Source organism: Tubulanus polymorphus, chromosome 8, assembly GCF_964204645.1.
Source record: "Tubulanus polymorphus chromosome 8, tnTubPoly1.2, whole genome shotgun sequence".
NCBI lineage: Eukaryota > Metazoa > Nemertea > Palaeonemertea > Tubulaniformes > Tubulanidae > Tubulanus > Tubulanus polymorphus.
The window spans coordinates 4684626-4709654 of NC_134032.1; the positions used below are offsets into that span (position 1 = coordinate 4684626).

At 36.9% G+C, this 25029-nt stretch overlaps 2 protein-coding genes across 2 annotated transcripts; both read left to right on the forward strand.

The window, feature by feature from the left end:
- Positions 1-17371: 17371 nt before the first annotated feature.
- LOC141910230 (uncharacterized) lies at positions 17372-19585 on the forward strand. The gene is made up of 5 exons (XM_074800946.1): positions 17372-17454; positions 18315-18391; positions 18688-18813; positions 19142-19378; positions 19539-19585. The coding sequence occupies exons 1-5, from the start codon at positions 17384-17386 to the stop codon at positions 19574-19576; spliced, it is 549 nt and encodes a 182-aa protein (XP_074657047.1). The 5' UTR covers positions 17372-17383; the 3' UTR covers positions 19577-19585.
- Positions 19586-20585: 1000 nt separating this feature from the next.
- On the forward strand, positions 20586-23234 carry LOC141910282 (uncharacterized). Its single transcript, XM_074801013.1, has one exon. It carries the CDS (start codon positions 20586-20588, stop codon positions 23232-23234), a length of 2649 nt encoding a protein of 882 aa, XP_074657114.1.
- The last annotated feature ends 1795 nt before the right edge of the window (positions 23235-25029 follow it).

Below are 25029 nucleotides of genomic sequence, written 5' to 3' on the forward strand. Positions count from 1 at the left end.
ACTAATTCCGGCTTTAGTATTAGATTTTTAAAAAGTAATAGTTCTGATAGAATAAAGATAAGGTTGTCTAATAGTGAAAAACATAAATTTATGGTAAAAAACCTATAGCTAAAATGTTAGGAATTCCTCCAGATAGATCTTTAACAAATATTGATGCTACAACAAACTTAATACCTTACACGCATTTTTATATTTATTGCAATTTAATTGATCCTACAAATACATTCGAAGCAACTAATGATATAACTTGTAATTCTGGTTTATTAAACGTTTTACCATTGACGAATGTTAAAGAATTTGGAACGCAAATAAATTATAATTTAGCTGAGTGTGATTTCAAACCATGCATTCCTAAATTTGCTAATTTTAGATCAGAAATTAGAAATCATAATGGATATTTAATGATTTAAATAATTTCCCTGTAACTTATGAATTAGTTATAAGATGTAGAGAGTAATTTTTTGATATATAAATGAATATAACAGTAGGACCGAGCATATGTTTTGGGTTTGATTTTAAACATGGTAAAGAAATTAGAATTAAACTAAATGATGTAATTACTGATATTAAACGTAAATCATTTAATAATGCATCAATGATTAATAAAGAAAATTATGATATAGAAAAAGTAATTGATTTAATTAAAACACCTTTAGAATATAATGAATTAAATGAAGATGGAATTATCGATGATATTAAAGATATATTATCGAAAATATATGATAATCATAAAAGTAGTAATGAAATAAATGTTGAAATAATTATAACTAAGATAACTAAATAGTTTGAAGATAGTAAATTTTTTTCTTAATAAATGGCGGATCAGAAGTGGATAATAACTGGATTATATAATGGAGCATTATTATCAGTTGGAACTGTTGGTTATTCAATGGTATTAAAAAAGTATTTAAAATGGGAAGTGTTAATGTTGATAGATATTAATGGTATTCTAAAATTAACACTAGCAGTTACTTTATCTAATTTAACTATTGATTATTTGGAAAAACAAAAATATAATCCTCCTACTAAATAAATGGCTTCTGCAATTATATCTATTATAATCGGCAATTGTTAACGCTTTAGCATTTACAGGTGGTGGTTATTTATTTAAGCATATTGATAATAATAGTTCATTATCAGAACAAAAAAGACATAACTTAGCATTAGAAAAATATAAGAAGGCTGCAGAAGAATATAGAGAAAAAAGAGAAAATTACATAGAGAATATTAACAAAGAATTATATGATCAGAAAATTTCACATAGAGATTTTCAATCAGTTGATGATGCAATGAGTTTATATAATGCGGTAACCAATAAAGAAAAATTACATCTATACAAACCTAAATTATCAGATTATTATACCCCAAGTAAAGAACAACAGAAATATGAAATAATTTGGATTTAAGGTGGAACAGTTATTGTTGTATTTGTAGCGTATAGATTTACTAATTAGTAATTTTTTTGCTAAATAAATGGATGATAAAGTTGATAATATTGATATTATTCCTCATGATATAAATAAAACTAAATTAAAATTATATTTGGAAAAACAAATATTAGAATTTGAAAGTGACGATAAAAAAGAAAAATATTTAAAATCTAAAATTATATATTATTTTATTATAAGTGGTTCAGTTACAATTAGTTCTGTAATAACATTTTTAGCAATATTCAGCCCATTAACACCTTTAGCTATCTCAATTGGTGTTTTAGGATTATCATCAAGTGTTTTAATAGGTATAAGTTCAAAATTAAATATAAAAAGTAATAAAGAAAAAATTTAAACTGATATAAAGAAATTAATAAATTAAAAAATACACTAGATTATATAATAAGTTTAAATGGTCATATAAAAGTTGAAGAACAAGATAAATTATTAAAAGAATTAGTTAATTATTAATTTTTTTATGATATTAATGGTAGATAGTTTTCCAAAAGCTTTTCAATATAATAAATCAATTTAATATAAAATTCCTGCAATAGATTTTAATAAAGATATTTCATATAGAAATGAAGTTTTAAATTCATTAATTAAAATCAAATTTATCATTATTTTCATGTTGTAAAACTTCACTTATTTCAAATACTCCATAAGGCTGTGGTTCCATCATTGCCCAACCATATAGATTATTTGCATCTATATATAATAACTTATATCCAGGGTTATCATTTACATTGAAATATATATCACCTAATACACCTGAAACACCTCCTCTTATAGATTTTTCAAATAATAATAATTGATCTATATTTCTTAACAAATCCATTTTTATATCTGTAAATTTTAAACCACAATCCCAAGTTAATCCTGGTGATGAATAACAATGGCAAGGATCAATATTAAAATATTTTAGGTTTACATTTCTAAACCTTTCGAATATATCAGTTAATAATAATACATCAGATTTTAAATATAAAACTACTAATTGTCCACGATTTACTATTTTGAAATGATTCCAAATATTCAATGTTCTATTATAGACTCTATCTTTAACGTATTCTTTTTTTAATTCATCATAGAACTGTTCTTTTAATAATTCAGTTATATTGAAATCATTATGCGATTTATAAAATGAATATGGAATTGCGCCTTTATATCTCATTAATTGAAAATCATCATTATTTGGATAGTGTTGCTTTAATATTCTTAATTCATCATCAACTAATGATTTTGATAAATTATCTAGTGAACTACCTAGAAATCTATATGAATCTATAAATCTTAGACACCCAAATTGGAATGATATATAATTCTCAGATGTTTTAGCTAACATTTTAAATTTATAAGTTGGTATTTTATCTTTTGATCTATTTGAATTTAATCTTTCTATTTCATTATTGATTTCTTCTATTTTATGACATAGCTGTTTGATGAATAAATGAGCATTATATCCTGATAAATTATGAAATATTACTGGAACAAAATTGATTTTCTTAGCTTGTTAGTTACAATTCGCATGCACCGCGCCTCCATTTTCCTTTCCATTCAAATGATCATGGTCTCTTACTTTTTTATCTTTATAATTAAATATCTTTTCTCAATAATAACATTTATCTGCAAACCAAATGCTTCTTTATCTTCTTCTGTCATAATTATTTCTTTATTTTCATTTAACTTTTCATTAAATTCTATTTCATATTCGATTAATAAGTCACAACAATGATTGACAACATTTTCATTTCTATAATTATAATATTCACTTTCAATCAGTTCTGGATAATCAGATTTTATATATGACCTGCAAGCTGCAGCTGATTGATGAATCTTTTTAATTGTATTTGTTATTAGAGGATCTGAATAATCAATTATATCAGAATTTAATTTCTTTCTTTTATGAAATATTTCTTTTCTATCTTGATCCGTTAATTCTTTATTTAACGATTCAAAATCTCCATATATTACAAATGGTACTTTATGTCCAATAAAATCCTTGTGAAAATATTTCACTTTACATACATCAGACGAGCACATAATCTGTGACATCGTCGGGTCGTTTTTCCGACAGAAACATATACCTGCATCATTTGAACCAGAGATATTTTGAATAGAGGGCACTTCGTTTTCCCTAGTGAAGTAATTCCCAATAAGTTCAGGCAGCAGACATTTTTGGAAAAACTGTCGAGCAATGTTAACCTGTAAACTGAAAAATTCTTGGTTAAATCCTATCTTTTCAATTGCCATCGCGTTATTTGCCCATACAACAAAATCACATTGCTTAAATCCTGTTGCATGGAGTTGAGTTTGTATCTGATAATAATATGCGTGATCTCGTTTTAAAGTTAAAGCTCTATTGGAGTCAATTTCCATGCAGAAATTATGGTCGTTACGTGCCGATTCCTCAGCAGTTTTATCTCCGAGGCAGAATCGGCACTTGATTTCAATAAGCTGTATTCCGCAACAATCACAGGACACTACGCCATCGGGGGATGCTCCAAGAAAAGGATAACACTTATCTATGTAGAATCCACTTTCCTTCACTTTGCAATTGATGTGTGTTTGATTCATGAGCTGCTCATAATTGCTTCGTGCAGTCTCCTCGTGCTTGCAACCCCATTTGGGAGGAAATTTTTAAAGTAAATATATTTCATTTAGAACTAGAAAAATATGGGTATCTTTAGAGAGAATTTTATGACCGGCAATTGGTAGGCCTAGTTTGCATATTTTTTACCTTGTTGCATTCGTTGAGAAAGAGTACGCCTTTGGATAACAGATCCGCTTTATCAATGACAGGGAAGATTTATCAATTGATGTTCTTGTAACAAATTTCAGGATAGAAGCTGTTATCCTTCCAGCTCTGTGCGAAAACCATACTGGACTTTCACTCTGCTTCCTGGTCAGCAATTCAACGTTTTGGATCTGTAAATATATAATTATATAAGCCAATATGCTCGAAAACCAGAGCTACCTGTCTTATTACAATTTGAAAAATATATAGCATAAATAAACCTATATGAACATTTTACTATACCTGTTCATCTGTGATGGCTAGTTGATCTAGAACCTCTTTTGAATAGTCCTGTAATCTGTCAAGTGATGCTGTCAACTTGCTACTCTGGAAAAGTTCTGACAGTGGTTGTGGGAGATTCAATTGTGCTCCTTTTGGTACATAGGCATCCGAAAATCCTGGTAAAACTGATAACACTGATAATTTTGAACCTGTGCCAAACATACTTTTGTAGAAATTATCAGCTTCTGCTGGAGTGACCATAGGGTACGATTTCACAGTATTAGTAGTTGGTTGATCGTTGTTCGTGTGTCGCGATGTTCCAGTAATATCCTTTTGTTCCGGCCTTGAAAAGTCAATGTTCAATGCTTCTGAGTATTAAATGTTCATATTCGTAGTGGTGGGTTCGAGCCATGAACATGCCATCGAAGTGCATGTCACTGAATTTTTCAATTTGACCGCTGCTTCCAATGCAAAACAGACTGTGGCCACATGAGAACAAACTTCATTCAGCCCAGCCATGCAATTAAAGTGGGCAAATTCAATACAACCATCATCTTTAACAGCGACCCAGGCTCTCAGCGGAGTCTCGTTAATCCGTTGCGAGTGAGCTACCTGAAAAAATAATTAAAATGAGTACGGTAGGCCTATAAACACTCTTAAGATTTTTTTTAAACCTGATCACCCAGGGGCTGGTTGCATAGTCATGGCTTAATACCAGTCTAAGACCAAAGTTCTATACCCAATCTAACAACTAAGATCAGTCTTAAGATTTAAGACCACTTTCGGACTTAAGTCACGACCGGGCCCAGTGTAGTAGAGTTGAGGCAATCAGCTGTTTTTCTACATCCTGCAGTCTAGCAACGTAGCTAACTCCCCTCCCCTAAAATAAACCCTACCACCAAATGAACTCCTACCCTCTGATACACCGGTCACAATCCTCTCTTTAATCGTTATCTATAAAATACTTGAGTAAGGCCCTGGCGAGAGAACGTGTCCGTGCACAAATCCGAATGAATAAACTGAAATACCGGATGATAATATTGAAGATAATATATTTCATTTACCTTGAACCTGAGAATGATTTTCCTAATCCCTATTATATGAATCCCTATCGTTCCGAAGCTTCTCCTGTCCTGCTGTCGACACTCGTCTTACTAAAGTACAGATTCTCCCGATTGATTGCTCTCTCAAGATGCGGGTCCCTTTTACAGAAAGAATCATTCATTTTTTCTTTTTTTAATTATTATAATTAACTACGATTCGGAATACATAGTGATTGATTATCAATTCTTAAATTATTTGAAATACTTATACTAATTATTTTATGTACAATTTAACTAATTCTATTTTAATACAGGATAAGCAAAACAACCACATCTTCCTAAACTTCCGGTTTTTCCTTTTACGGAAAGTAGCCGGGAATATCATCAAGTATCAGCGTGATCCCTTCACGAGCCTCATTATAAATACACTCCATTGTTCCGACCCAACCAAATATGGTTCCAACTATTTAAAAGTTTTATATAAAGATTTTCTGAATGTTTGCCAGATCTCACAGCAGAAGAACCGAGAAAGAATTGTTGTTTATAGACTGATTTATGGTTTGCGTTGGTAGATGAAAGCATCAAACAAGAACTTTCGTAATTCTTACTACTAGTACGTTCTTGTCTGACGGCTCCCACGCATACAGAAACAACATTAAGAACATTTCTAAATACTACGAACATTTTCAAATACTACGAAAATCTAGCCGTGGATCAACACTCCCTATCCAGTTTAAATTTCGGCCCGAAATTTTGAATTTAAACCAACTCGTGAATATCCCGCTGATACCTCTAGAACAAATCCTGAAAAAGAACATTTAGTAAACAATTCATTATAACGAGTAACTATTTCTTAGAGTTCGACACTACAACGCATAAAGTTCGTGATATAGTTTATCATAAAACCGTATTTAAAGTTCTGGATACCCAATCGGAAAAAGTTCATTCGAGACCGCTGTCCCCGCACACTAAACAGTCGAAAGTTAAGCACAAAACAGTTCACAGTTAGAGTTTAGAATTTACCGCGAAGTGACGCAACAGCTACCAGACACAACAAGGTACGTCATGGACGGACGAATGACGTCATCCACCGCAGTTCCTCGGAGCGCGTACTGCTACGTTGATAGTACGGCAAAACGCATTTATGTTCAGCTGATACTTGCTCGTTATTCATAGACGCTATAGTACTACGGTTACTATATCGGAGTCTTTTCTCCACAGTTAATATAGAAACGGAACAGTAATGTATTCGCATCTTACGGCTTGAGCGAACAACATTCCATCGAATGTTAATGTAACTACACGGGAGCCATCTTGAACACACTCGGCTTTACTCCGCTAAAATGTCTACGGAAATTATCACTTTTCTTCATATTTCGTATCGCATTGGCCAGGTGTCTTTGTCCACCCTTCATCACTTAAGTTTGTGAGTATATAACAGGTCTTCGAGAGTGACAAACACCACTAACAATGGCCAGAATCGCATGACTAATCATCGAGCATGATTCCATCCCGTTTAAACCAACGCCCAAAGTTCGCTGTTGTATGTCGTATATTCGCTCCGTTTCTTCGTTATTTGACGAATCGGCAAATTAATATCACTCATCTCGACCAGAGCATACCAGTTGCTGGTTTATCATACTATCAGTTGCGTCGAATAGAGTTTCAGGATACCTCCCAACAAGTCCCCATCTCCATATGGTCACTATCAGGGGGGTACCCGTCAACATCTATTGCGGTTGACAGAAGAAGACATTCTTCCATCGTAGTGCTGTCATATCCCGACGGTCTCATCTTCACAAATCCGATAAGGGTACCTTACAATGAAATAAAAACACAGAGATTATATAAAAATTTCATAACTCTTTCTTTTCTAACTGACAATCAATGACATCCATTCAGACTACAGATAATAAACCCTAGAGACTAGTGATATTTCAGCAAAAAAAAACCAATATCACGACAATCAAGCTATTATTCACTTTTATTTATGGTTGTCTTTATCTCCTATATTAGATTAAACCCAGATCAGGAGTTAACTCATTGGCAACAATGCGTTATATATACTTCAGTTTCACAACACTTATGTAATTATATTTCGATAACTTACTGAAGAGACGCTTACCGTATACAATTCATAATTTTCAATAGGACGTATGCATCTTGATCCAAACTCTAAATAATTCGATTATACTTACAAATTTCGTCTGACGTCTGAGGGTCTTCCACATGTGTGATAGACACCTCCGGTGGCCGAGGAAGCTGTCCTGACTTCGCCTCTGTTTTGAGTGATCGGTCAAGTGACCACCCATCTGTCCACGAATCACTACGACACGTATCTTCAAAGAGGGTGACGTGTCGTGACGTAGGGTTCGTGACTCGAAGCCTATGCCTTGATGGCATGACGCTAACAACTGACCTTGCGCTCATGAGATCACGCATTCTCAAATAATGTACTGGCACAAAGGCTGCAATCGAAGACTGAGACTTGTCAATTAGCCACTTACGGTCGACGGTGACATCGCATGAAGGGGGAATAACAGTCATACGTGTGACTTTAACCGACGAAGATTTCCCCAAAATGACATCATTACTAAAGTAAATTATGTCGGCGCCTGGCAACAAGAGAGCCTTTTTAGCATAATCGATAACTGCCTGGTTTCGTTCCAGGAAATCAACTCCGAGATTACATCGGACGTGATACCGTCTACCACGTACATAGATTGCGTAATTTCCAAATTGCCTAACACAAAATCCACAGAAATAACTCCTTTCAAATCAAACTTAGTACCATCTACCCCACGGGCGGACTGAAATTGTCCCTCCTGATAAGGGTCATTCGATATCTGAGGATGATTGATGAAGTAATTGTTTGACACTACAGAAATATCGGCACCCGTATCAATCAAAATGTTTAACGGTGTCCCTAAATGACTACCTGTCACTCGGTTGGCGGCAGTTGCCATGATTGACGGGGAATAAGCCTCCTGTCCAATAGTGTTGTTCTGACTGGAAAGGGACCCTATGTCGTTGGTTGGCGTGTCACCTAAAGTCGTCGTAACAGGTGGAAGTTGTTCCTGACAGTGAACAGTTGGTTGACAATCGGAGTTCGAATCTCCTATCCCAACATTTTCGAAGATTGGCATAATCGGTTTAGACGTGAGGACAACTTGACCTCTGTCCTGTTCGTGGGACATTCCATCCCCAACTGGATGGTGGAAACTGCTGGCATTTGAGGTGACAGGAAAGTTCTGTCCTCTTTCAAACGAGTGACACAAATTCTCCGACATTGACTCCCGACTAGATATCTTTGACAAAATAGTTTCCATATTACTCTGATCATTAAGACATTCCGATCGTGAATTATTACTACTACTTGAACCTGATGACACAAGATCACATTGTATTGCTGATTCGGAGGTTGCTGGGTACCTATACCGATCAAAAGCGCCTTCGTGACAATCTAAATGAGACTTCCTATCTCTAAAAAGGTCATCTTCTGCCGAATCCGTCGGACCATTAACCCCTCTAGGGTGTGACCTATCAATACTAATATTGTCACCCGAGCACGCCATATCAGCACGTACCTCCTGCAATTTAACCGGATCGCTAAACGTAACCCTCCTGTGTCTTTTTATATGCTCGTAAGTAGCCGACAACTGGGAATTGTCCCTCCAGATGTCCTCAAAATTGGATCCCTGATCCATATAAAAATTTCCATCTAACGACAACTGGGAATTGTCCCTCCAGCTATCCCCAAAGTTACGATCTTGAATGTCATAAACGTCATCAGCACCCCATGAAGGAGTGTGATGGCCGGCAAACCTATCTAAATTCAGAGACTCATTGTTATGAAAGTAATACGCAGTACAATTTTCCTCAGGTCCAAAATAATCGTCAACTGAATCAGCTAGCATGTCGCCCTGATCAAATGACATGTCAAATATATCATCCCTATCGTCCTCTAAATAATCATCATCATCATCATCAAAAATATAATCATCAATTACCGGACTATCATCATCATAACCATGATAACCCGAATATGTGTCATCCCACCAATAATCACTCCTTATTAACGAGTCCGGCGAGGGCTCAGTTGACCATTCATTGCGCGACCCCACCCTTATCGGTCCATAGGATGAGGTCTCCGGTCGTTTCCCTGACCAAATGTTCGATTAGCCCCTTGGGAGCCACGCCCAATTTTCTGTGGCCGAAACTGACCCCTACTAGCATTTTGGGGACGGCGATTATCACGCTGAAATGCGTCCCGGTTTGGTGACCTTTGTTGGTCGTAACGCCACGTCGGGCAATTCCTGGCGTAATGACCAGGGGCGTGACATTGAAAGCACACCACCTGGCCATCCTGTGCGGTATTCGAAAAACGCCTAATGAAAAACACCGAATCGGAAAACGCATAACGCCTAATTCAAGTAACATCCAAGAAATTGACCTAAATCCCTACGTGAACTATGTACACAACGCTACATAGTTCACGTCGGAGTGCGTGGAGCGCCGCCTGTTCCATCTTCGTTTCTACTGTCTTTGGTTACGCAGGCTTATCTGTGTTATTATTTCATATTAAGACAGAGTATTATGATAATAAAAGACATCATTTTATGGAACATATAGTTTATTATTTTTGTTCAAGGAAGTTCAGGGGCTGGACATTATTTAGTCTCTCATTGGTTCGGTAGGTTCGGAAGATTAGCGTGGTTGTGAACATTTTTGGAGGATAATTTTGAGAATGGCTATTTTATCAGTCTCTGTGTGCGTTGTACCTACGAGCGAAGGTTGTACCATATTTATGCATTCCGGTTTCAAAATTCAAGAAAGCCGGTTTATAACCGCGGCGTTTGTTTTCGCGTTATCATAGAAGTGTAAACTGTTTCAGTTTACACTTCTATGGCGTTATGTGATTGATCGCTTGCACGGCGGACATTCTATCATCATCCTATAATGAAGTTTATTAGAGTAGTAGTCTCGTTTCGTGAAGCGTAAAACACATGTATTTTCAAACTGTTCCGTTGATGAGTTGGATTGTGAGTCTCAGTAGATGGTGCAATTACGAAATTAGGTCATTTTCTAGGAATTAGGCGTTATGCGTTTTCCGATTCGGTGTATTTCATTAGGCGTTTTTCGAGTACCGCATCCTGTGACCTTTGTAACGGGCGGCTTTCGCTATAAAATGTGGCTCTATCATTCCGCTGAGTACGGGTAGACTTCTGGATGTCCATAATTTGGCGGAACATGTCCCGTAATTCAGCCATAACGTCACCCATCGCTTTATTTGGTTCGGTCCCAATTTGCGATACCTTGGGAGACGACAGAGCTTTACGTTGTTCGATATGCTCCGCCATTCTGGCTGCCTCCCATGCATCCCTAAATGTCGTCGGACGCTGTGACAACAGGTAGACAGAGATGTCAGGGCGTGAGTTGTTAATTAGTAACATCTTTTTCTGGTGGTCCGAAAATTTCAAACTCGAGGCCACACGATCAATCTCTTCCGCAAACCTATCGACCGGTTGTGTCTCCCCCTGTCGCATCGTCGTCAAAGCCGACTCCTTGACCAAAGCCCACGAGGTGGGGCTAAATTGCGCGCAAAACGCACGGACAATATTTCCCCAGGGAGTGACAACTTTGCCACCGGTCGCATCGGTTCCCTGATCAATTCGAAGATCATTAAATAAGATTAGGGCCGGGCCAGCCAAAAACCAATACAACTGTTTCTTTTTAGCGTCATCGTTCCAACCCCTTAGATCGGCCAAACGGTCAAATCCTTTGAACCAATCAGAGACGCACTGGTCGTCTCGTCCCGTAAATTTAGGGAGCAAAGAGAAATTCATGAACGCCGTGGCTGTGTCCACCTGTTCGCGAAGGCCAGAGAGGGCCTGCAGAACAGTGTCGTTGCTTACAGCGGATCGTTCCCGTGAGCCACCCGCACCGTACGTCGTCTCCCCTCCAGTCGACATTGTATATCTTTAAACGAATACTAATCTAAAATAACATTTTTAAAAATTTCCAACCCAAAAAACAGATGTAGGTTCGATTCCCCATCCTGGCTGGACGGTTTTGGCAATTCACAAGGTGGAGGGTTCGAACCCCTCAATGGCTGTAGTGCAGCCCCATCGGTGTCGACCTGCATGGCGAGTGGGTTAGAATCCCACAGAGGTCCCCGACACTCCTCCGGTATTACACATGAGCGTGCAGTGGTGGGTTCGAATCCCACGACGGCTCTCGAAGTTCCTCCGGAATCTCAAATGGTCGTGCACTTCGCGGGTTCGGATCCCGCAATGTCTCAACAGGGACGACCGGAGTTGGCAGTGGGTTCGAATCCCACAATGGTTCCCGAAACTCCACCGGAATTTCAAATGGTTTCGTTTGAGGTGGGCTCGACTCCCACAATAGCTTTTCGAATGTCGGGCTGGTTGTAGCGCGGCGCTTCTTAGAAAATGCGTTCTTCGCACCACAGTGGGAGCATACGAAAATATGTACCATTTGAACAAAACTAAACAATTAATGTAAAAAGTTTATCGTAAACCGAAGATTATTGATTTCCCGGGTTTCGGCACCAGTGATACACCGGTCACAATCCTCTCTTTAATCGTTATCTATAAAATACTTGAGTAAGGCCCTGGCGAGAGAACGTGTCCGTGCACAAATCCGAATGAATAAACTGAAATACCGGATGATGATATTGAAGATAATATATTTTATTTACCTTGAACCTGAGAATGATTTTCCTAATCCCTATTATATGAATCCCTATCGTTCCGAAGCTTCTCCTGTCCTGCTGTCGACACTCGTCTTACTAAGGTACAGATTCTCCCGATTGACTGCTCTCTCAAGATGCGGGTCCCTTTTACAGAAAGAATCGGCATTCTTAAAATACCGACTCTCCCACTCGACTTTTGGCAAGGAGCAGCAACCTTACTGTCATGACTGTTTTGGTCATATAGAATTTGGCCTTAATGATTCGCTGATCTAAAATTATTTTCAAAACTGATTTGCTAAACTAACTTTTTCCTTCCAACCCTCCTGTCATGACGCGTTGTGATTTAGTCACTCCTTGCTAGTCGTTGTTGAGAGAGCAGCTATTGTCTGTGAATTACCAACGAGCGCATACAGACAACAGAAACTTCAGACAGCTAGTTTTAACATTTAAAACAAATTAATTTTCCTAAAACATTAGCGGTTATTAACAATTTGTTCTTAAACAACATCTAGATTACTCAAATTAAATATCTTTTCAAAACTTTGTTTTCTTTTCTAATTACAGTACAAATTCATTGTTTCTTTTTTGAATTATTATAATAAACTACGATTCGGAATACATTGTGATTGATTATCAATTCTTAAATTATTTGAAATACTTATACTAATTATTTTATGTACAATTTAACTAATTCTATTTTAATACAGGATAAGCAAAACAACCACATCTTCCTAAACTTCCGGTTTTTCCTTTTACGGAAAGTAGCCGGGAATATCATCAAGTATCAGCGTGATCCCTTCACGAGCCTCATTATAAATACACTCCATTGTTCCGACCCAACCAAATATGGTTCCAACTATTTAAAAGTTTTATATAAAGATTTTCTGAATGTTTGCCAGATCTCACAGCAGAAGAACCGAGAAAGAATTGTTGTTTATAGACTGATTTATGGTTTGCGTTGGTAGATGAAAGCATCAAACAAGAACTTTCGTAATTCTTACTACTAGTACGTTCTTGTCTGACGGCTCCCACGCATACAGAAACAACATTAAGAACATTTCTAAATACTACGAACATTTTCAAATACTACGAAAATCTAGCCGTGGATCACCTCCCTTTTAAAATGGAACTTGATCTCAATTAACGTAGTTAAGTGGAATTCTTTATTTATTTCAGGGTAAATTAGCTTTATATGGGCCTATACAGTAGACTCTGCCCGAGTCCGGACCCATCAACTCACACGACCGTTCAACTCGATATTCTTTGTGACACTATGTAATACATAACATCCAACTCGGATAGGCTATCACTCTACAAGTCGGGCACACTTAAAACACGGTCCCAAAATATAAGGCTTGAGCGAAGTCTACTGTTCCGGTACAATGATTTATGGAAAATAGTTCTTACCTTTGCACGGAAAAGATAGACGTTTTGATCCGTTATTTTGTGCACTAAAATCTCTCTAACCCATCCTGATGTAAATTATTGTAGGGTTCGAGGCTTTTCCATGCTTGCACACAACGTTCATACAACATTCGGAAACGTTCGTGAAAGTTGTGTGATAGTTTATAATGTAACGTTCGCAATAACGTTTTCTGAAGGTTTTCTAAACGTTATCATCCAAGAGCCTGCAGTAAATTATTAGTTAAGTCAGATATCATCAATACAGCCCGTTTTAAGCAAATCCCGACGTGGATTCCTACGTTTTAATACCATTGGAAAGCATGATTCAATCTTTCTGGAGTAAAGAAAAATATGGGATTCGAAACCGATGGATATCGTGACATATCAAAAAAGGAAGTGTTCGCCATTGTTCAGCAATCAGCTTTAAACGGCGTGTTTAAGGGATTTAATAATCGTTTATTTACTAAGGTACGTTATTCAATCCACAAATTTTGATACTTCCAATATATGGAAAAATACCGATAGAATGTTTTTGAAACAATCTTTTATGTAGAAACCCATGTTAGAGACCTTTTCGTCGGGTTTTATATCAATGAAATGACCTAACTGTTGTTCTCCAATAACAAGCATGAGAATCCCTGTATGTATGGACCACAGGGGCTTGTCACAATTTGATGATGAATGGATGATACCAGTATCCCTGTATAAAAACGAAAAGGGAGCTAACTAAATCGACTATCTGTACATTACCTTCCCAATTACTTTTATTTCGTAACTACGTATATATATATATATATATATATATATATATATATATATATATATATATCGGAATTATTCACTCGTAAGTTAGTTTTCCAATGCACCAGTCGTCGTCGTTACATCGTAGCTGGCAGCCCTTGTGATTCCTAAAATAAAAAGGAAATAATAAAGAAACTTCAATTTTCATAGTTGTGTTAAGCCTTGAAGTTTCTTTTAACCGTCCGGTACAGTTATCACCTTATCGAGGGTGTCTACCTGTCATCCATCCTGTGCGATCATCACCTAACTGTTGTGTAGGGTGTCTACCTGTCAACCGTCCTATGCAGTCATCACCTAACTGTTGTATTGGGTGTCTACCGGTTAACCGTTCTGTGCAGTCATTACCTAACTGTTGTATACAGTGTCTACCTGTCGTCCGTCCTGTGCAGTCATCACCTAACTGTTATGTAGGGTGTCAGCTGTCAACCGTCCTGTGCAGTCATCACCTAACTGTTATGTAGGGTGTCATCTGTCAACCGTCATTTAGAGTCATCACCCTAGTATGTAAGGCGTATTACTACGCTTTTATATTTGAGCTTGCGCATTAATTCCCCGATTTACTCCAAAAGTATCTCTACACGTTGCACTATAATGTCGTATATCGGACTTGGGCCTGTACCCCTCAACCTGTTTAATCGAATATTCGGTTTAATCGCAGGGACTGTATGTAGCGAGTCTGACGAATTCTGAAAAGTGGCCACTTTCGGAAAAATTTATATCAAGCTCTGATTAGTGCTTAATGTTTAGGTAAATCCTGGTAATGTTTGAAAAATTCCCATCGGATTAAAGAATATAACGCATTTAAAAGTTAGAAATTCCGTTGTTTTAATTTTTGCCGCAAAAAGCTACTACGATTTTTCTAGCAAGGTCTATGGTTGGTATATTCATACTTCAATTATTACGTCAAATATGAGAAGATAAATTTATAATACAAATATTTAAATCTTAGTGGACCCATTATTTGTTATCAATTTTCAATAATTGTTCGTATGAAATTATGATTAAATGTATTACCAAGTTTGTTCCCGGCGTTATTATGAAATTAACTTACATTACCAAGTTAGCAATGATAGACTGGGATATTTTCCGGGGACATATTTTCCAGGACATTTTTTCCGGGGACATTTTTCCCATTGACATATTTTCCAGGACATTTCTTTTCGGAAGATTTTACCGTATACCAAATCCAACATTCGGCTTCCGTCGGATTTCTCGGTGAATGAACCAATCAGCGAACACAACAACAAATGCCTACTCGTCTGGAAGAAAATTGTCAGAATCATCATCATCGATATCGATTTGTTTTAACTTAAAAAACAGATGATCATCATATAAATGTATCTAAATTCAACTTCGAAATATCGATGACGCTTTTTTAAACGTACAAATATTTCGAGCGTTGAGGAACAGGTAACTATTTCTCCATTGAATCCATACGATGATTTACACAAATATGATGAACTGAAATAGCGTCAAAATAATAACGAAGATTGTAATGTTTGCAAGATTGGAATTTCAGAAAGATTTTTATTTCGGATATCCAATTGACTTCATTTAATTGTTCCTTTTCTCGTCCTGTCTAAATTTCGATGAACATCCTCCGGGATCGAATCCCCCCCCCCTGTCTGGTTTTGTTTCAGAAATGGACGGCGCGTCACGAGACGTTTTGACAAAAATCGTCAACAGTTTTAGAACTCTGAAAATGACCCGCGATCGGAACAGATACATGTTCCGTATGGTAAGCTAGTAGTAACAATGACAAAAAATATAATAATTATAATTATCAAAGCGATTTATAAAGAGCTTCACCAGAGCGATTTACATGTTAAAAATGCCTCCACAAAGAAAGCATTTTAACTGCTCCATCGATGGAAGTGACTGCCCGGCTGTGATAGGAAACTCGTCCCACTTTGGGGCACTGTTGGAAAATGCACGACCACCATTATACTGTGACTATGAACAACCTACGAGCAATTATCTGAAAGATTAGATAATTGCTCGTAGGAACAACTAATGAAACTTGATTAGCTGATCGAATTGCACGTGTGTGCTGCTTGTTATAGTTGGATAGTCAGTGTTAACTTATGATGTTACTCGCAGGTCCTAAGTAGAGCCGGTTTTTGACTCTAAGTGACAGGTTTTGTGCTTGGTGTCAAATCCATTGCATATGGAAGACAGACGATGGAAGTCAGTCCATGTGGACGTAACGCTTAAAAATGGGCACATTTCGCGCGCGTTATGAACAGCCCACGATTTTGTTAGGAACCATTTAATAACCGGGAGCCAGACACTTAAATGATGATTTTCTCTTCTCATTACACGTAAAATCGATATTGCCGATGTTATTGTGTTTCAGTATTGGGATACTGTATTGAGTCGTATGGCTGAAAACTACGCGTCCACTTGTCCCGATACCGTCATATCCGAAACGAGGAACTATATACCAGGTAATACACAACCATCCAGAAACAAAACAAGAGACCTCCCTCCGTACAACCCTAATGACGTCATCATCCAATACTATAATCTATACGATTCAGGTCGAGGTCGCGTGGATCAGTTGGTGTTAGTAATGGCGGATGAGGTGATGAACGTCTAGCGGAATTACGTCACTGCGGCTGAGTCACGTGACTACGCGGGTATTCTCATGGATGTGGCTGGAGAACTCAGTGACGGAACGACGGATCAGTTTCTGTCGATGTTCCTCTCCCCGGATAATGCGGTGAAAGTAAGAGCTTATAGCACCTCCCGTCGATTCGAAAAAAAAGTTTTGTATTACCAAAACAAATTCGTTTATTCAAAAACTAATTATCTTATTTTTCAATTTTTAAAAGTTTTATTTTAAAGTTTTCCACAAACTCAAGATGTAACGCGCTATGTCAATCATGTCAGGGATTTGATTCTGAAGATGGCTTGATTTCTATGATTATATTTTCTTGTTTCAATGTTATAGTTTGAACATGCTACTGCTATGAAGTTGGGCTGCGGTCTGAAGGCGTGTTCACCGCAAAAGAACGTGCTCGTTTGTAACATAGCCCCCAGGTATTTAGCATTTCACTCAAGTTTAGAATTGATCATGGAGTCACCCGCATGGAGCTTGCAGAATTGGTGTCTAATGTCAATATCAAATTGCTCCGGGTCGGGTTCCTGCTGAGCTGTCTTTTCAGTAGTACATACCTGATAAAGTTGTTTAGTAGGACAAGCACAGATGAGCAGCTTAACTAAAAACATCGACCATTTCATTGAAATGTTACCGAAAATTCTCCTTTAGAATTGGGTTGTCTTCAAAGAGACTTTTTGGTAATCCTTCATTACAGCATAAAATGGATTTTAAAGGTTGATGTTTCAGTTCAGCTGCCTCAATCTGTGCTGGTTCGATAAACATCTATCAAGTTTGTTCCACTAAAACTGGCTGAGCTAGGCCACCCAACTGACGTCCTCTCACGCAAAAGTTTAAACAAATATTAACTAAACGAATATTTGAAAAAATCTCAAGAGCTTTAAACCGACCTAATAAGCAGATTATCATAATCAGGCTGTCCCGGGTTCGAAACCGAGTTGATTCCGAGTTGGTCTCAGATGCTGAATCGATGATAAGAGAGGTCCTAGGTTCGAACCCATTGAGTGTAAATTCTAATTGGTTCCTAATTGAACACAAATCATTAATTCGGGAATGATCCTACCTTTTGGATTTTCGTTTAACTTAACAATTCCGGACATTCTGTAATTTTTGGAAAGTTCCAAAAGATGGCGAGCTATGATTATGGTCTTTTCGAACAACATGTCTTTAGTAGCTCCATCGGAATTCAGTCATTTCCGGTAAATTCTGATAGATGACGATCCATGATTCCAGGAACATCTGCAAATTTTAATTCATCCTGATTATTTTTGCTTTACCATAGGAAAGTTCGTCAAGTGAGCGAATGTCGAGTGCGGAACCTTCACTGGATTGTCCCGACAACTTCAACGCAGAATATCAGTTAGGCTATGTGATGAGTTTCAAGTAACGCATTGGGCGGGGGAATATATAATAAATGAAGGAAAAAGACATTATTTCTTATGACTGGATGATTCTTTGGTCGTTTTCTTACTCCGATGGACAGGGGTTGGGGTGGTTCAATGTAGACATTTATATGTGGACATGGGGGAGGGAGGTCAAAATTTTGAAATTTAGCGTGGACGTCTTTTGTTGAAACTCCTTAAGTTGTTTCAGTCGGTAGATCCACATTATAAACAACAATTTTATTCTGGTTGTTTTTATTTGATTGTTTTCAGATTGTGGTGACAGGAATGTGTGCAGCTATAACGCTTTACTTTATCCGGTCACCTGTAGTTGTTGGTGCGATAGAGTTTTCGTATCTTCCGTCAAACCGTACGTTAACAGAGACGATTCATGTTCGCGTAAGTGTCTCGAAGGTTCTCACGAGATCCCGCCGCGTTTCCCGAAGTTTCTAGCGAGGATCTCGTATGTTCCTCGCGAGAACCTTTGAGAAACGATACAGGATCTCGCGAGATCCTTCGAGAAACAATATGGGATCACTTATCGTTTCTCAAATGTTATCGCGAGATCTCGTAATTTTCTCGAGGGTTCTCGCGAGATCCATCTGTACAAATACAATATTATCCTTAACATACAATTTGTATCACATAATTCGTTATCGACAACATTACGAAATATGTTTTATTTTTCAAGGCGTTGATTAACTTCATTTTCTCGTTTGTTCTGTAGTAAATTGTACGAAAGTGAGAACGGATGAAAGTGTGACGCAACAGTTTGACGGGATCGATTCTAAGCTGGAGATGAAGGATTTAAAAGCGTCTTGTATGACACCGGATACATCTCCAACAACTCCAGCTCCAACGACTCTCGTTCCAACATCAACAACGACTCATAATTCGAAGATAACTTCGACTCCAAGTACCAGGACTCCAGCTCCAAGTGCGCCACATCCAGACGAGTCAAACGGTAGGGTATCTCTAGCAGCCAGTGAAGATAGTCACTGAAAATTTGTCAAATGCCACGTGAAAAAATTTGCTCAACACAACCATTCAGCTGGAGACAGGGTCTCAAGTCGACTTTCCCAAGTGAACATTCAAACTAAAACGGTTTTTCGATTTGTTTCTAGGACGACAGAAATTTGTTATCTGCAAGATACACTGTTAAAAATAACTGCAATTTTACAGCAAAATTGTAACAAGATATCTTGTAATGTACATAATTTATGTAAAATTTACAATCACGCTGTCAATTTACAAAATAGTATTTGACAATTACAGTTTATGCTGTTATTCTCTGTAAATCTACAAGAAATCCTTGTTATGTTACATTACTGATTACAGGCCAAGTGTTGGCTAAGGTACCATGAGCCATTACTTAAGAAATAATTTTTAATGGTTTGATACAAAGCCACAGAGGGTATTTAAAAAAGATTGTAGTGTAATTGATTAATATACATCGGTGAATTAATCATGGGATTCGAACCTCACAACGATACTGAATGAATTTTGGGATTCGAACGTAATGATATTGAACGTCTATTTACGGGACTCGAACATCACAGTGAGTAACCTTACTCTCGCTACTTTCGTTGAATAAACACCTGTTGGAAAGCGTGGTAAGCGTGGAAGTGGAAACGTGAAGTGGATCGAATTAGCATTCGTTTGGATTAAATAAGGATAGATCGAGCAACCTCAGTGTAAGTATATGATGTAGGCCTATGTTGTGATAACAAGTTTAGTTGAATTCTCTATATATTTGATAAAACAGTTCTTGTTAAAGAATGAGGCCCAAAAAATTGCCGTGGCTACCACCAACTCTACTCTCTCGCCACCACACCAGGGGGCGTTGAATATTGAATTATATACAATTTGCCTATTTATATTGGTACCTATGAATATTTTCTAACCACAATCAATTACAAAGTTGTAGCTTATGACATGTTGTATATGTTGAGTTTCAAGGTCATTAGTCCTTGTAGAACTTGTAGGCATATGTCATGGTCCAACCATCATGGGGCGTTGAATATTGAAATTTTCTGTTTGTTCGGCATTTCAAACCACTTCCCGAGTGGACATGGTGTCCCTGGACCCCTAGCTTATGAAGACGATCATATTTTATCTAGTGCCTTAGTGGAGAATCTTACTAAGTTTTGATTAATTTTTTCAGTTTTCCCATGCGATATCAATGTAAAGAATGTGCATACACGTCTGCCTCGTTGAAGAGATATGTCCAACATTATAGGCTTCATAGGAATGTCCCTAATTTACTCTTTCCGTGTGGTGTACCAGGCTGTTCTCAGGAATTTAGAAACTATTCAACTTTCAATAGTCATGTATCAACCAATCACCTTGAGTATAGAAGGAGAGTTAAACTGTCATGTGTTGATCGAAGTGAAAGAGATAGGCTCATATGCTCTTTCGATTTCTGCGAACAAAATTGTATAGATGTACTTGAACTTGTTAGTCACTTGAAGAAACATATAAGAGAAGGTAGAGAAGTAAATTGCCCATTCGCCAACTGCACTTTTAAGTACAATAAATATCGATATCATGTAAATTGGGCACAGGAAGAAATAGCTGCTGTTTATCTTCAAGCTGAACCAGATCCCTTTGGAATACGAGAAAATGATAGGCAAATAGATGTTAATGATCAGTTAAATGAAGATTGTGTGTATGACTTAGAAGATAATGATGAAATAGATGTAGATGTAGAGGATCAACAATTTCTTGACCATTTTGCTTTATTGTTACTCCGTCTTCAAGCAAAACATCATTTGCCTGAATCAGTTATTCAAGTCATTGTAGATTCATTCAATGATTTTGGTAATCTGCATAACCAAAAATTAAGACATGATTTAAAGTTGAATCTTGCAAGTCATAATATTCCAAATGACACCATAGAAACTGTTGTTGAGACCTTGGCAAGTGCGGACTGTTTTAAACCTCTTAAATCGGAGCTTAAAAGTACTTACAAAAGAAAAAGATATTTCAAAGAAAATTTTAATTATGTTGAACCAGTATCACTTCGGTTAGGTGTGAATTCAAATAACAAAGAACAATTTTGCCATTATGTTCCAATCAAAGACAAATTATCTGCCATGCTCAGTGATAGGACTGTGGTTGATCAGTTGGAAAATTATCATCAGTCAATCAATGAAACTTATAGAGATATATTTGATGGACGTGTTTACAAAAACATTGAGCTATTCCAACGTTTGCAAGTCTCCCTAAAGATTATCTTATATCAGGATTCATTTGAAGTAGTTAATCCATTAGGGAGTGCAAAGACCAAGCACAAAATTTTAGCAGTTTATTTCAACTTAGCAAATTTCTTGCCTCACCATCGTTCTAAGATAGATCCTATGCAATTAGTGCTCTTGTGTACCGAAAAGAATGTAAAAGAGTTTGGATTTGATAATGTTCTCAGTGTTTTAGTGAATGATTTAAAAGACCTGGAAACAAATGGCATCAGTTATAGGGATGGGAAGATTTTTGGAGCTGTAGTAAATATCACAGGTGACAACCTTGGCAGCCACGCCATTGGAGGGTTTGTAGAAAACTTTAGTGGTGAATACTTCTGTAGATATTGCTTAATTACCAGAGCTGATCTTCTAGAAAACAAACATCATGCCATGCTCCGTACCCCTTTAAGCTATGATTCTTCACTTGAAACTCTTAAAGATATGCCAGAAGCTACTCATCACCAGGGTGTAAAAAAGAATAGCATATTTAATAATCTACCAAACTTTCATGTGTGTGAACCAAGGCTTCCACCTTGTTTGGGTCACGACCTTTTTGAAGGAGTTGTTACTTACGATCTAGCAAAAGTGTTCTCTCACATGATCAAAACTAAGAAATGGTTTACATACGATTACCTCAACAATAAGATCAAAAAATTTGCTTTTCAAAGTTATGATGCTGCTGACAGACCATCTATTGTAGACAGCAAAAAAGAAAAAGTTGGTGGGCATGCTGTACAAACATGGTGCCTCTTGCGAAATCTACCTTATTTGATTGGCTCTAAGGTGGTTAAGGATGATCAATTATGGGAAATGGTAATATTGTTGCGTAGAATTGTAGAATATATTTGTGCTCCTGTAATAATGGAATATCAACTGAATTACTTACAGACTATCATAGATGAATATTTACAGATTGTTAATACCATAACTACCCTTCGACCGAAACACCACTTTCTCTTCCATTATCCGTATCTTATCCGTTGCTTTGGGCCTTTAATGCGCGTTTGGGCTATGCGTTTTGAGCAAAAGCACAAATATTTCAAAACAGCAGTGAGGCAGATCCAGAATTTTATTAACATAACTAAGTCTCTGAGTGAACGACATGAACTATTCCAAGCTTATCTAATGAAAGGTTCTTTGTTCCCTGTTGAGACTTATTTAGAAAAATCTATACCGTTCAGTAGGGAACTCTATAATGATAGCATTAGGGGCTGCATTGAAATCTTTGAGCAACAAACTGGTCAAAATATTCCACCTCATGCTTCCATTTCTGATCGAGTATGTTACAATAGTATTGTATATAGTAAGGGATTGTTAGTTATGATAAAGTACAGAATTGCGGAAGCAGAATTTGGTCGAATTGTGCAGTGTTTAATGTTTGAAAAGAAAATACTGTTAATTGTTGAATGTCTGGTAGGAGAACATGATCCCAATCTTGGATTATATGAGCTTAGTTATATTCCAAATAGTTTCCTGTGTATGGATATTCAAAGTTTAATTGATTATCAGCCATTGGTCACTTACCCATTTGATGGAAAAAAGTATGTCGCTCTTAAACATGCCATTCAGGAATCTGCATAGATTAGATAGAGGTAACTGAAATTCATAGGCGTTTTAACGAGCATCCGATTTTTGCGATCGATCGGAGAAACGCATTTACGAGCACCGATTTTTGCGATCGATTTCAAGATCTGCGTTTTTACGAACACGATTTTCCGATCGATTTTTGCGATCGAACAACTCGCTCCACGATCGATTTGGCGATTTGATTTCCAAGATGGCGGCACTTTGTAGTGGATAAAGATATTATCTTTCCACGTCGCCATGTTTATGTCATGTGATTTACCTAAACTGTCATCGTTTTTACGAACATTCGATTCGATCGCACGATCGACGCAAATCGTTCACGAAATCGATCGCAAAAATCGGATGCTCGTAAAAACGCCTCTGATTTAGTGGATTTTTAACAATTTTATCCATTTGTCTGATTTAAAAGAATTTATTGGTTTGCTGACTATTGAATTTAAAAAATAAAAAAGATAGTAGCCATGATCACAAACATTTTTGGGACAAGCCAAATTCTGAAATACCCCAGTTCCTCCATTTGTAAGGATATTAATTGCATTAAAATGAATTAGTTCTTTATTTTACAGATGGATGACCGTGATACTGAATTTGATTTTGAGGCGTGGTGTATATCTAATAGTATCACTGAAAATACGAAAGAAATTTTATTGCACGAAGATTTGGCTAGAAAAGACTGTTTGAAAATGTTGGAACCGGACATCGTTAAAGAATTAAAACTATCAATTGGTCAACGACTGGCACTTATGAATGGCGTTGCAAAACTTCAATGTTATAATAGAAATTCACCACAAACTCAATTTCCCAAAAGTTCTCAATCGTCTAGTTCATTTACCAGTAATCAGTCTTTCACTGTAAGTGAATTTGATGATTCAGCTGATGAAATGGAGGTTTTCAAAATTCCTTATGATAAGATTGATTCTTCAACTCTGGAGTTATTACGAAGTAATACTAAACGAAATTCCGCTGGCATGAAAGAATTAATCCGCAACATTACAGCCCAAATTGTATATCAGAAGATTCCTACAGCCAAATCAAGCATTGAACGAGTCGCTAGAAAATTAACCTCGAAATTTCCTTGTCTAAAGGAAACCGACTTAAGCGGTAGGCCAATTGGTAACGGTATACAATCACTCGTATCTAGCATTCAGTGGAGACTTATTAATCAAAGGAGACTTTGTACTAAACCGACCGTGTACACTTCGAAAAAACGAGTTGGAGGAGGTGATCTTGAAGGAACATCATGCGTTTCTTCTAGTAATCGTGATAGTTACGGTTGTATCAACTGGTCAGTTAGACATGCAGAAGGTGAAACGCCAGTTTCACAAGTTATGAAACAGGAGTTTTTAAAAAGTGAATTTATAAAAGGTGTATATAATGCAGAGATTGACGAAGCCATGCGTCTAATATACTCGTCTCAAAGGCATATGATAAATAGTCATGAGCCGTTGTCAGAAATCCGCAATGCATGGCCATATTTAATGACATACAAATATCTGATGGCGCATTTTGATACTCTTATGCATTTATCGACTCATGACTTATTTGATGAAGCAATAATGGCCAACAACAAAGCAGGTAGTTTATATAATTTTATAATGCGAAAGAGTAAAAATGCTAAGTGCAGCAGCTGGGTGGCGGAAATGGATAAACATATTGCACAAAAAAGGAATAAAGAGGCGCTGACAATTGGATTCTTGCCACTTCTGGTAAGCTACTTCGAAGAAGATGTCGATTTTGTGTTTCGTGTTTTTAGTGTAAGTATTGATTTTAAAAGGGTTCTTCTGCACTG

Coding starts and splice junctions, on each gene's coding strand:
- LOC141910230 (XM_074800946.1), top strand. CDS start 17,384: ATGAAGTTGGGCTGCGGTCTGAAGGCGTGTTCACCGCAAAAGAACGTG. Junction 18,814..19,141: donor CAGAGACGATTCATGTTCGC/GTAAGTGTCTCG, acceptor TTTGTTCTGTAG/TAAATTGTACGAAAGTGAGA. Junction 19,379..19,538: donor ACATCCAGACGAGTCAAACG/GTAGGGTATCTC, acceptor ATTTGTTTCTAG/GACGACAGAAATTTGTTATC.
- LOC141910282 (XM_074801013.1), top strand. CDS start 20,586: ATGCGATATCAATGTAAAGAATGTGCATACACGTCTGCCTCGTTGAAG.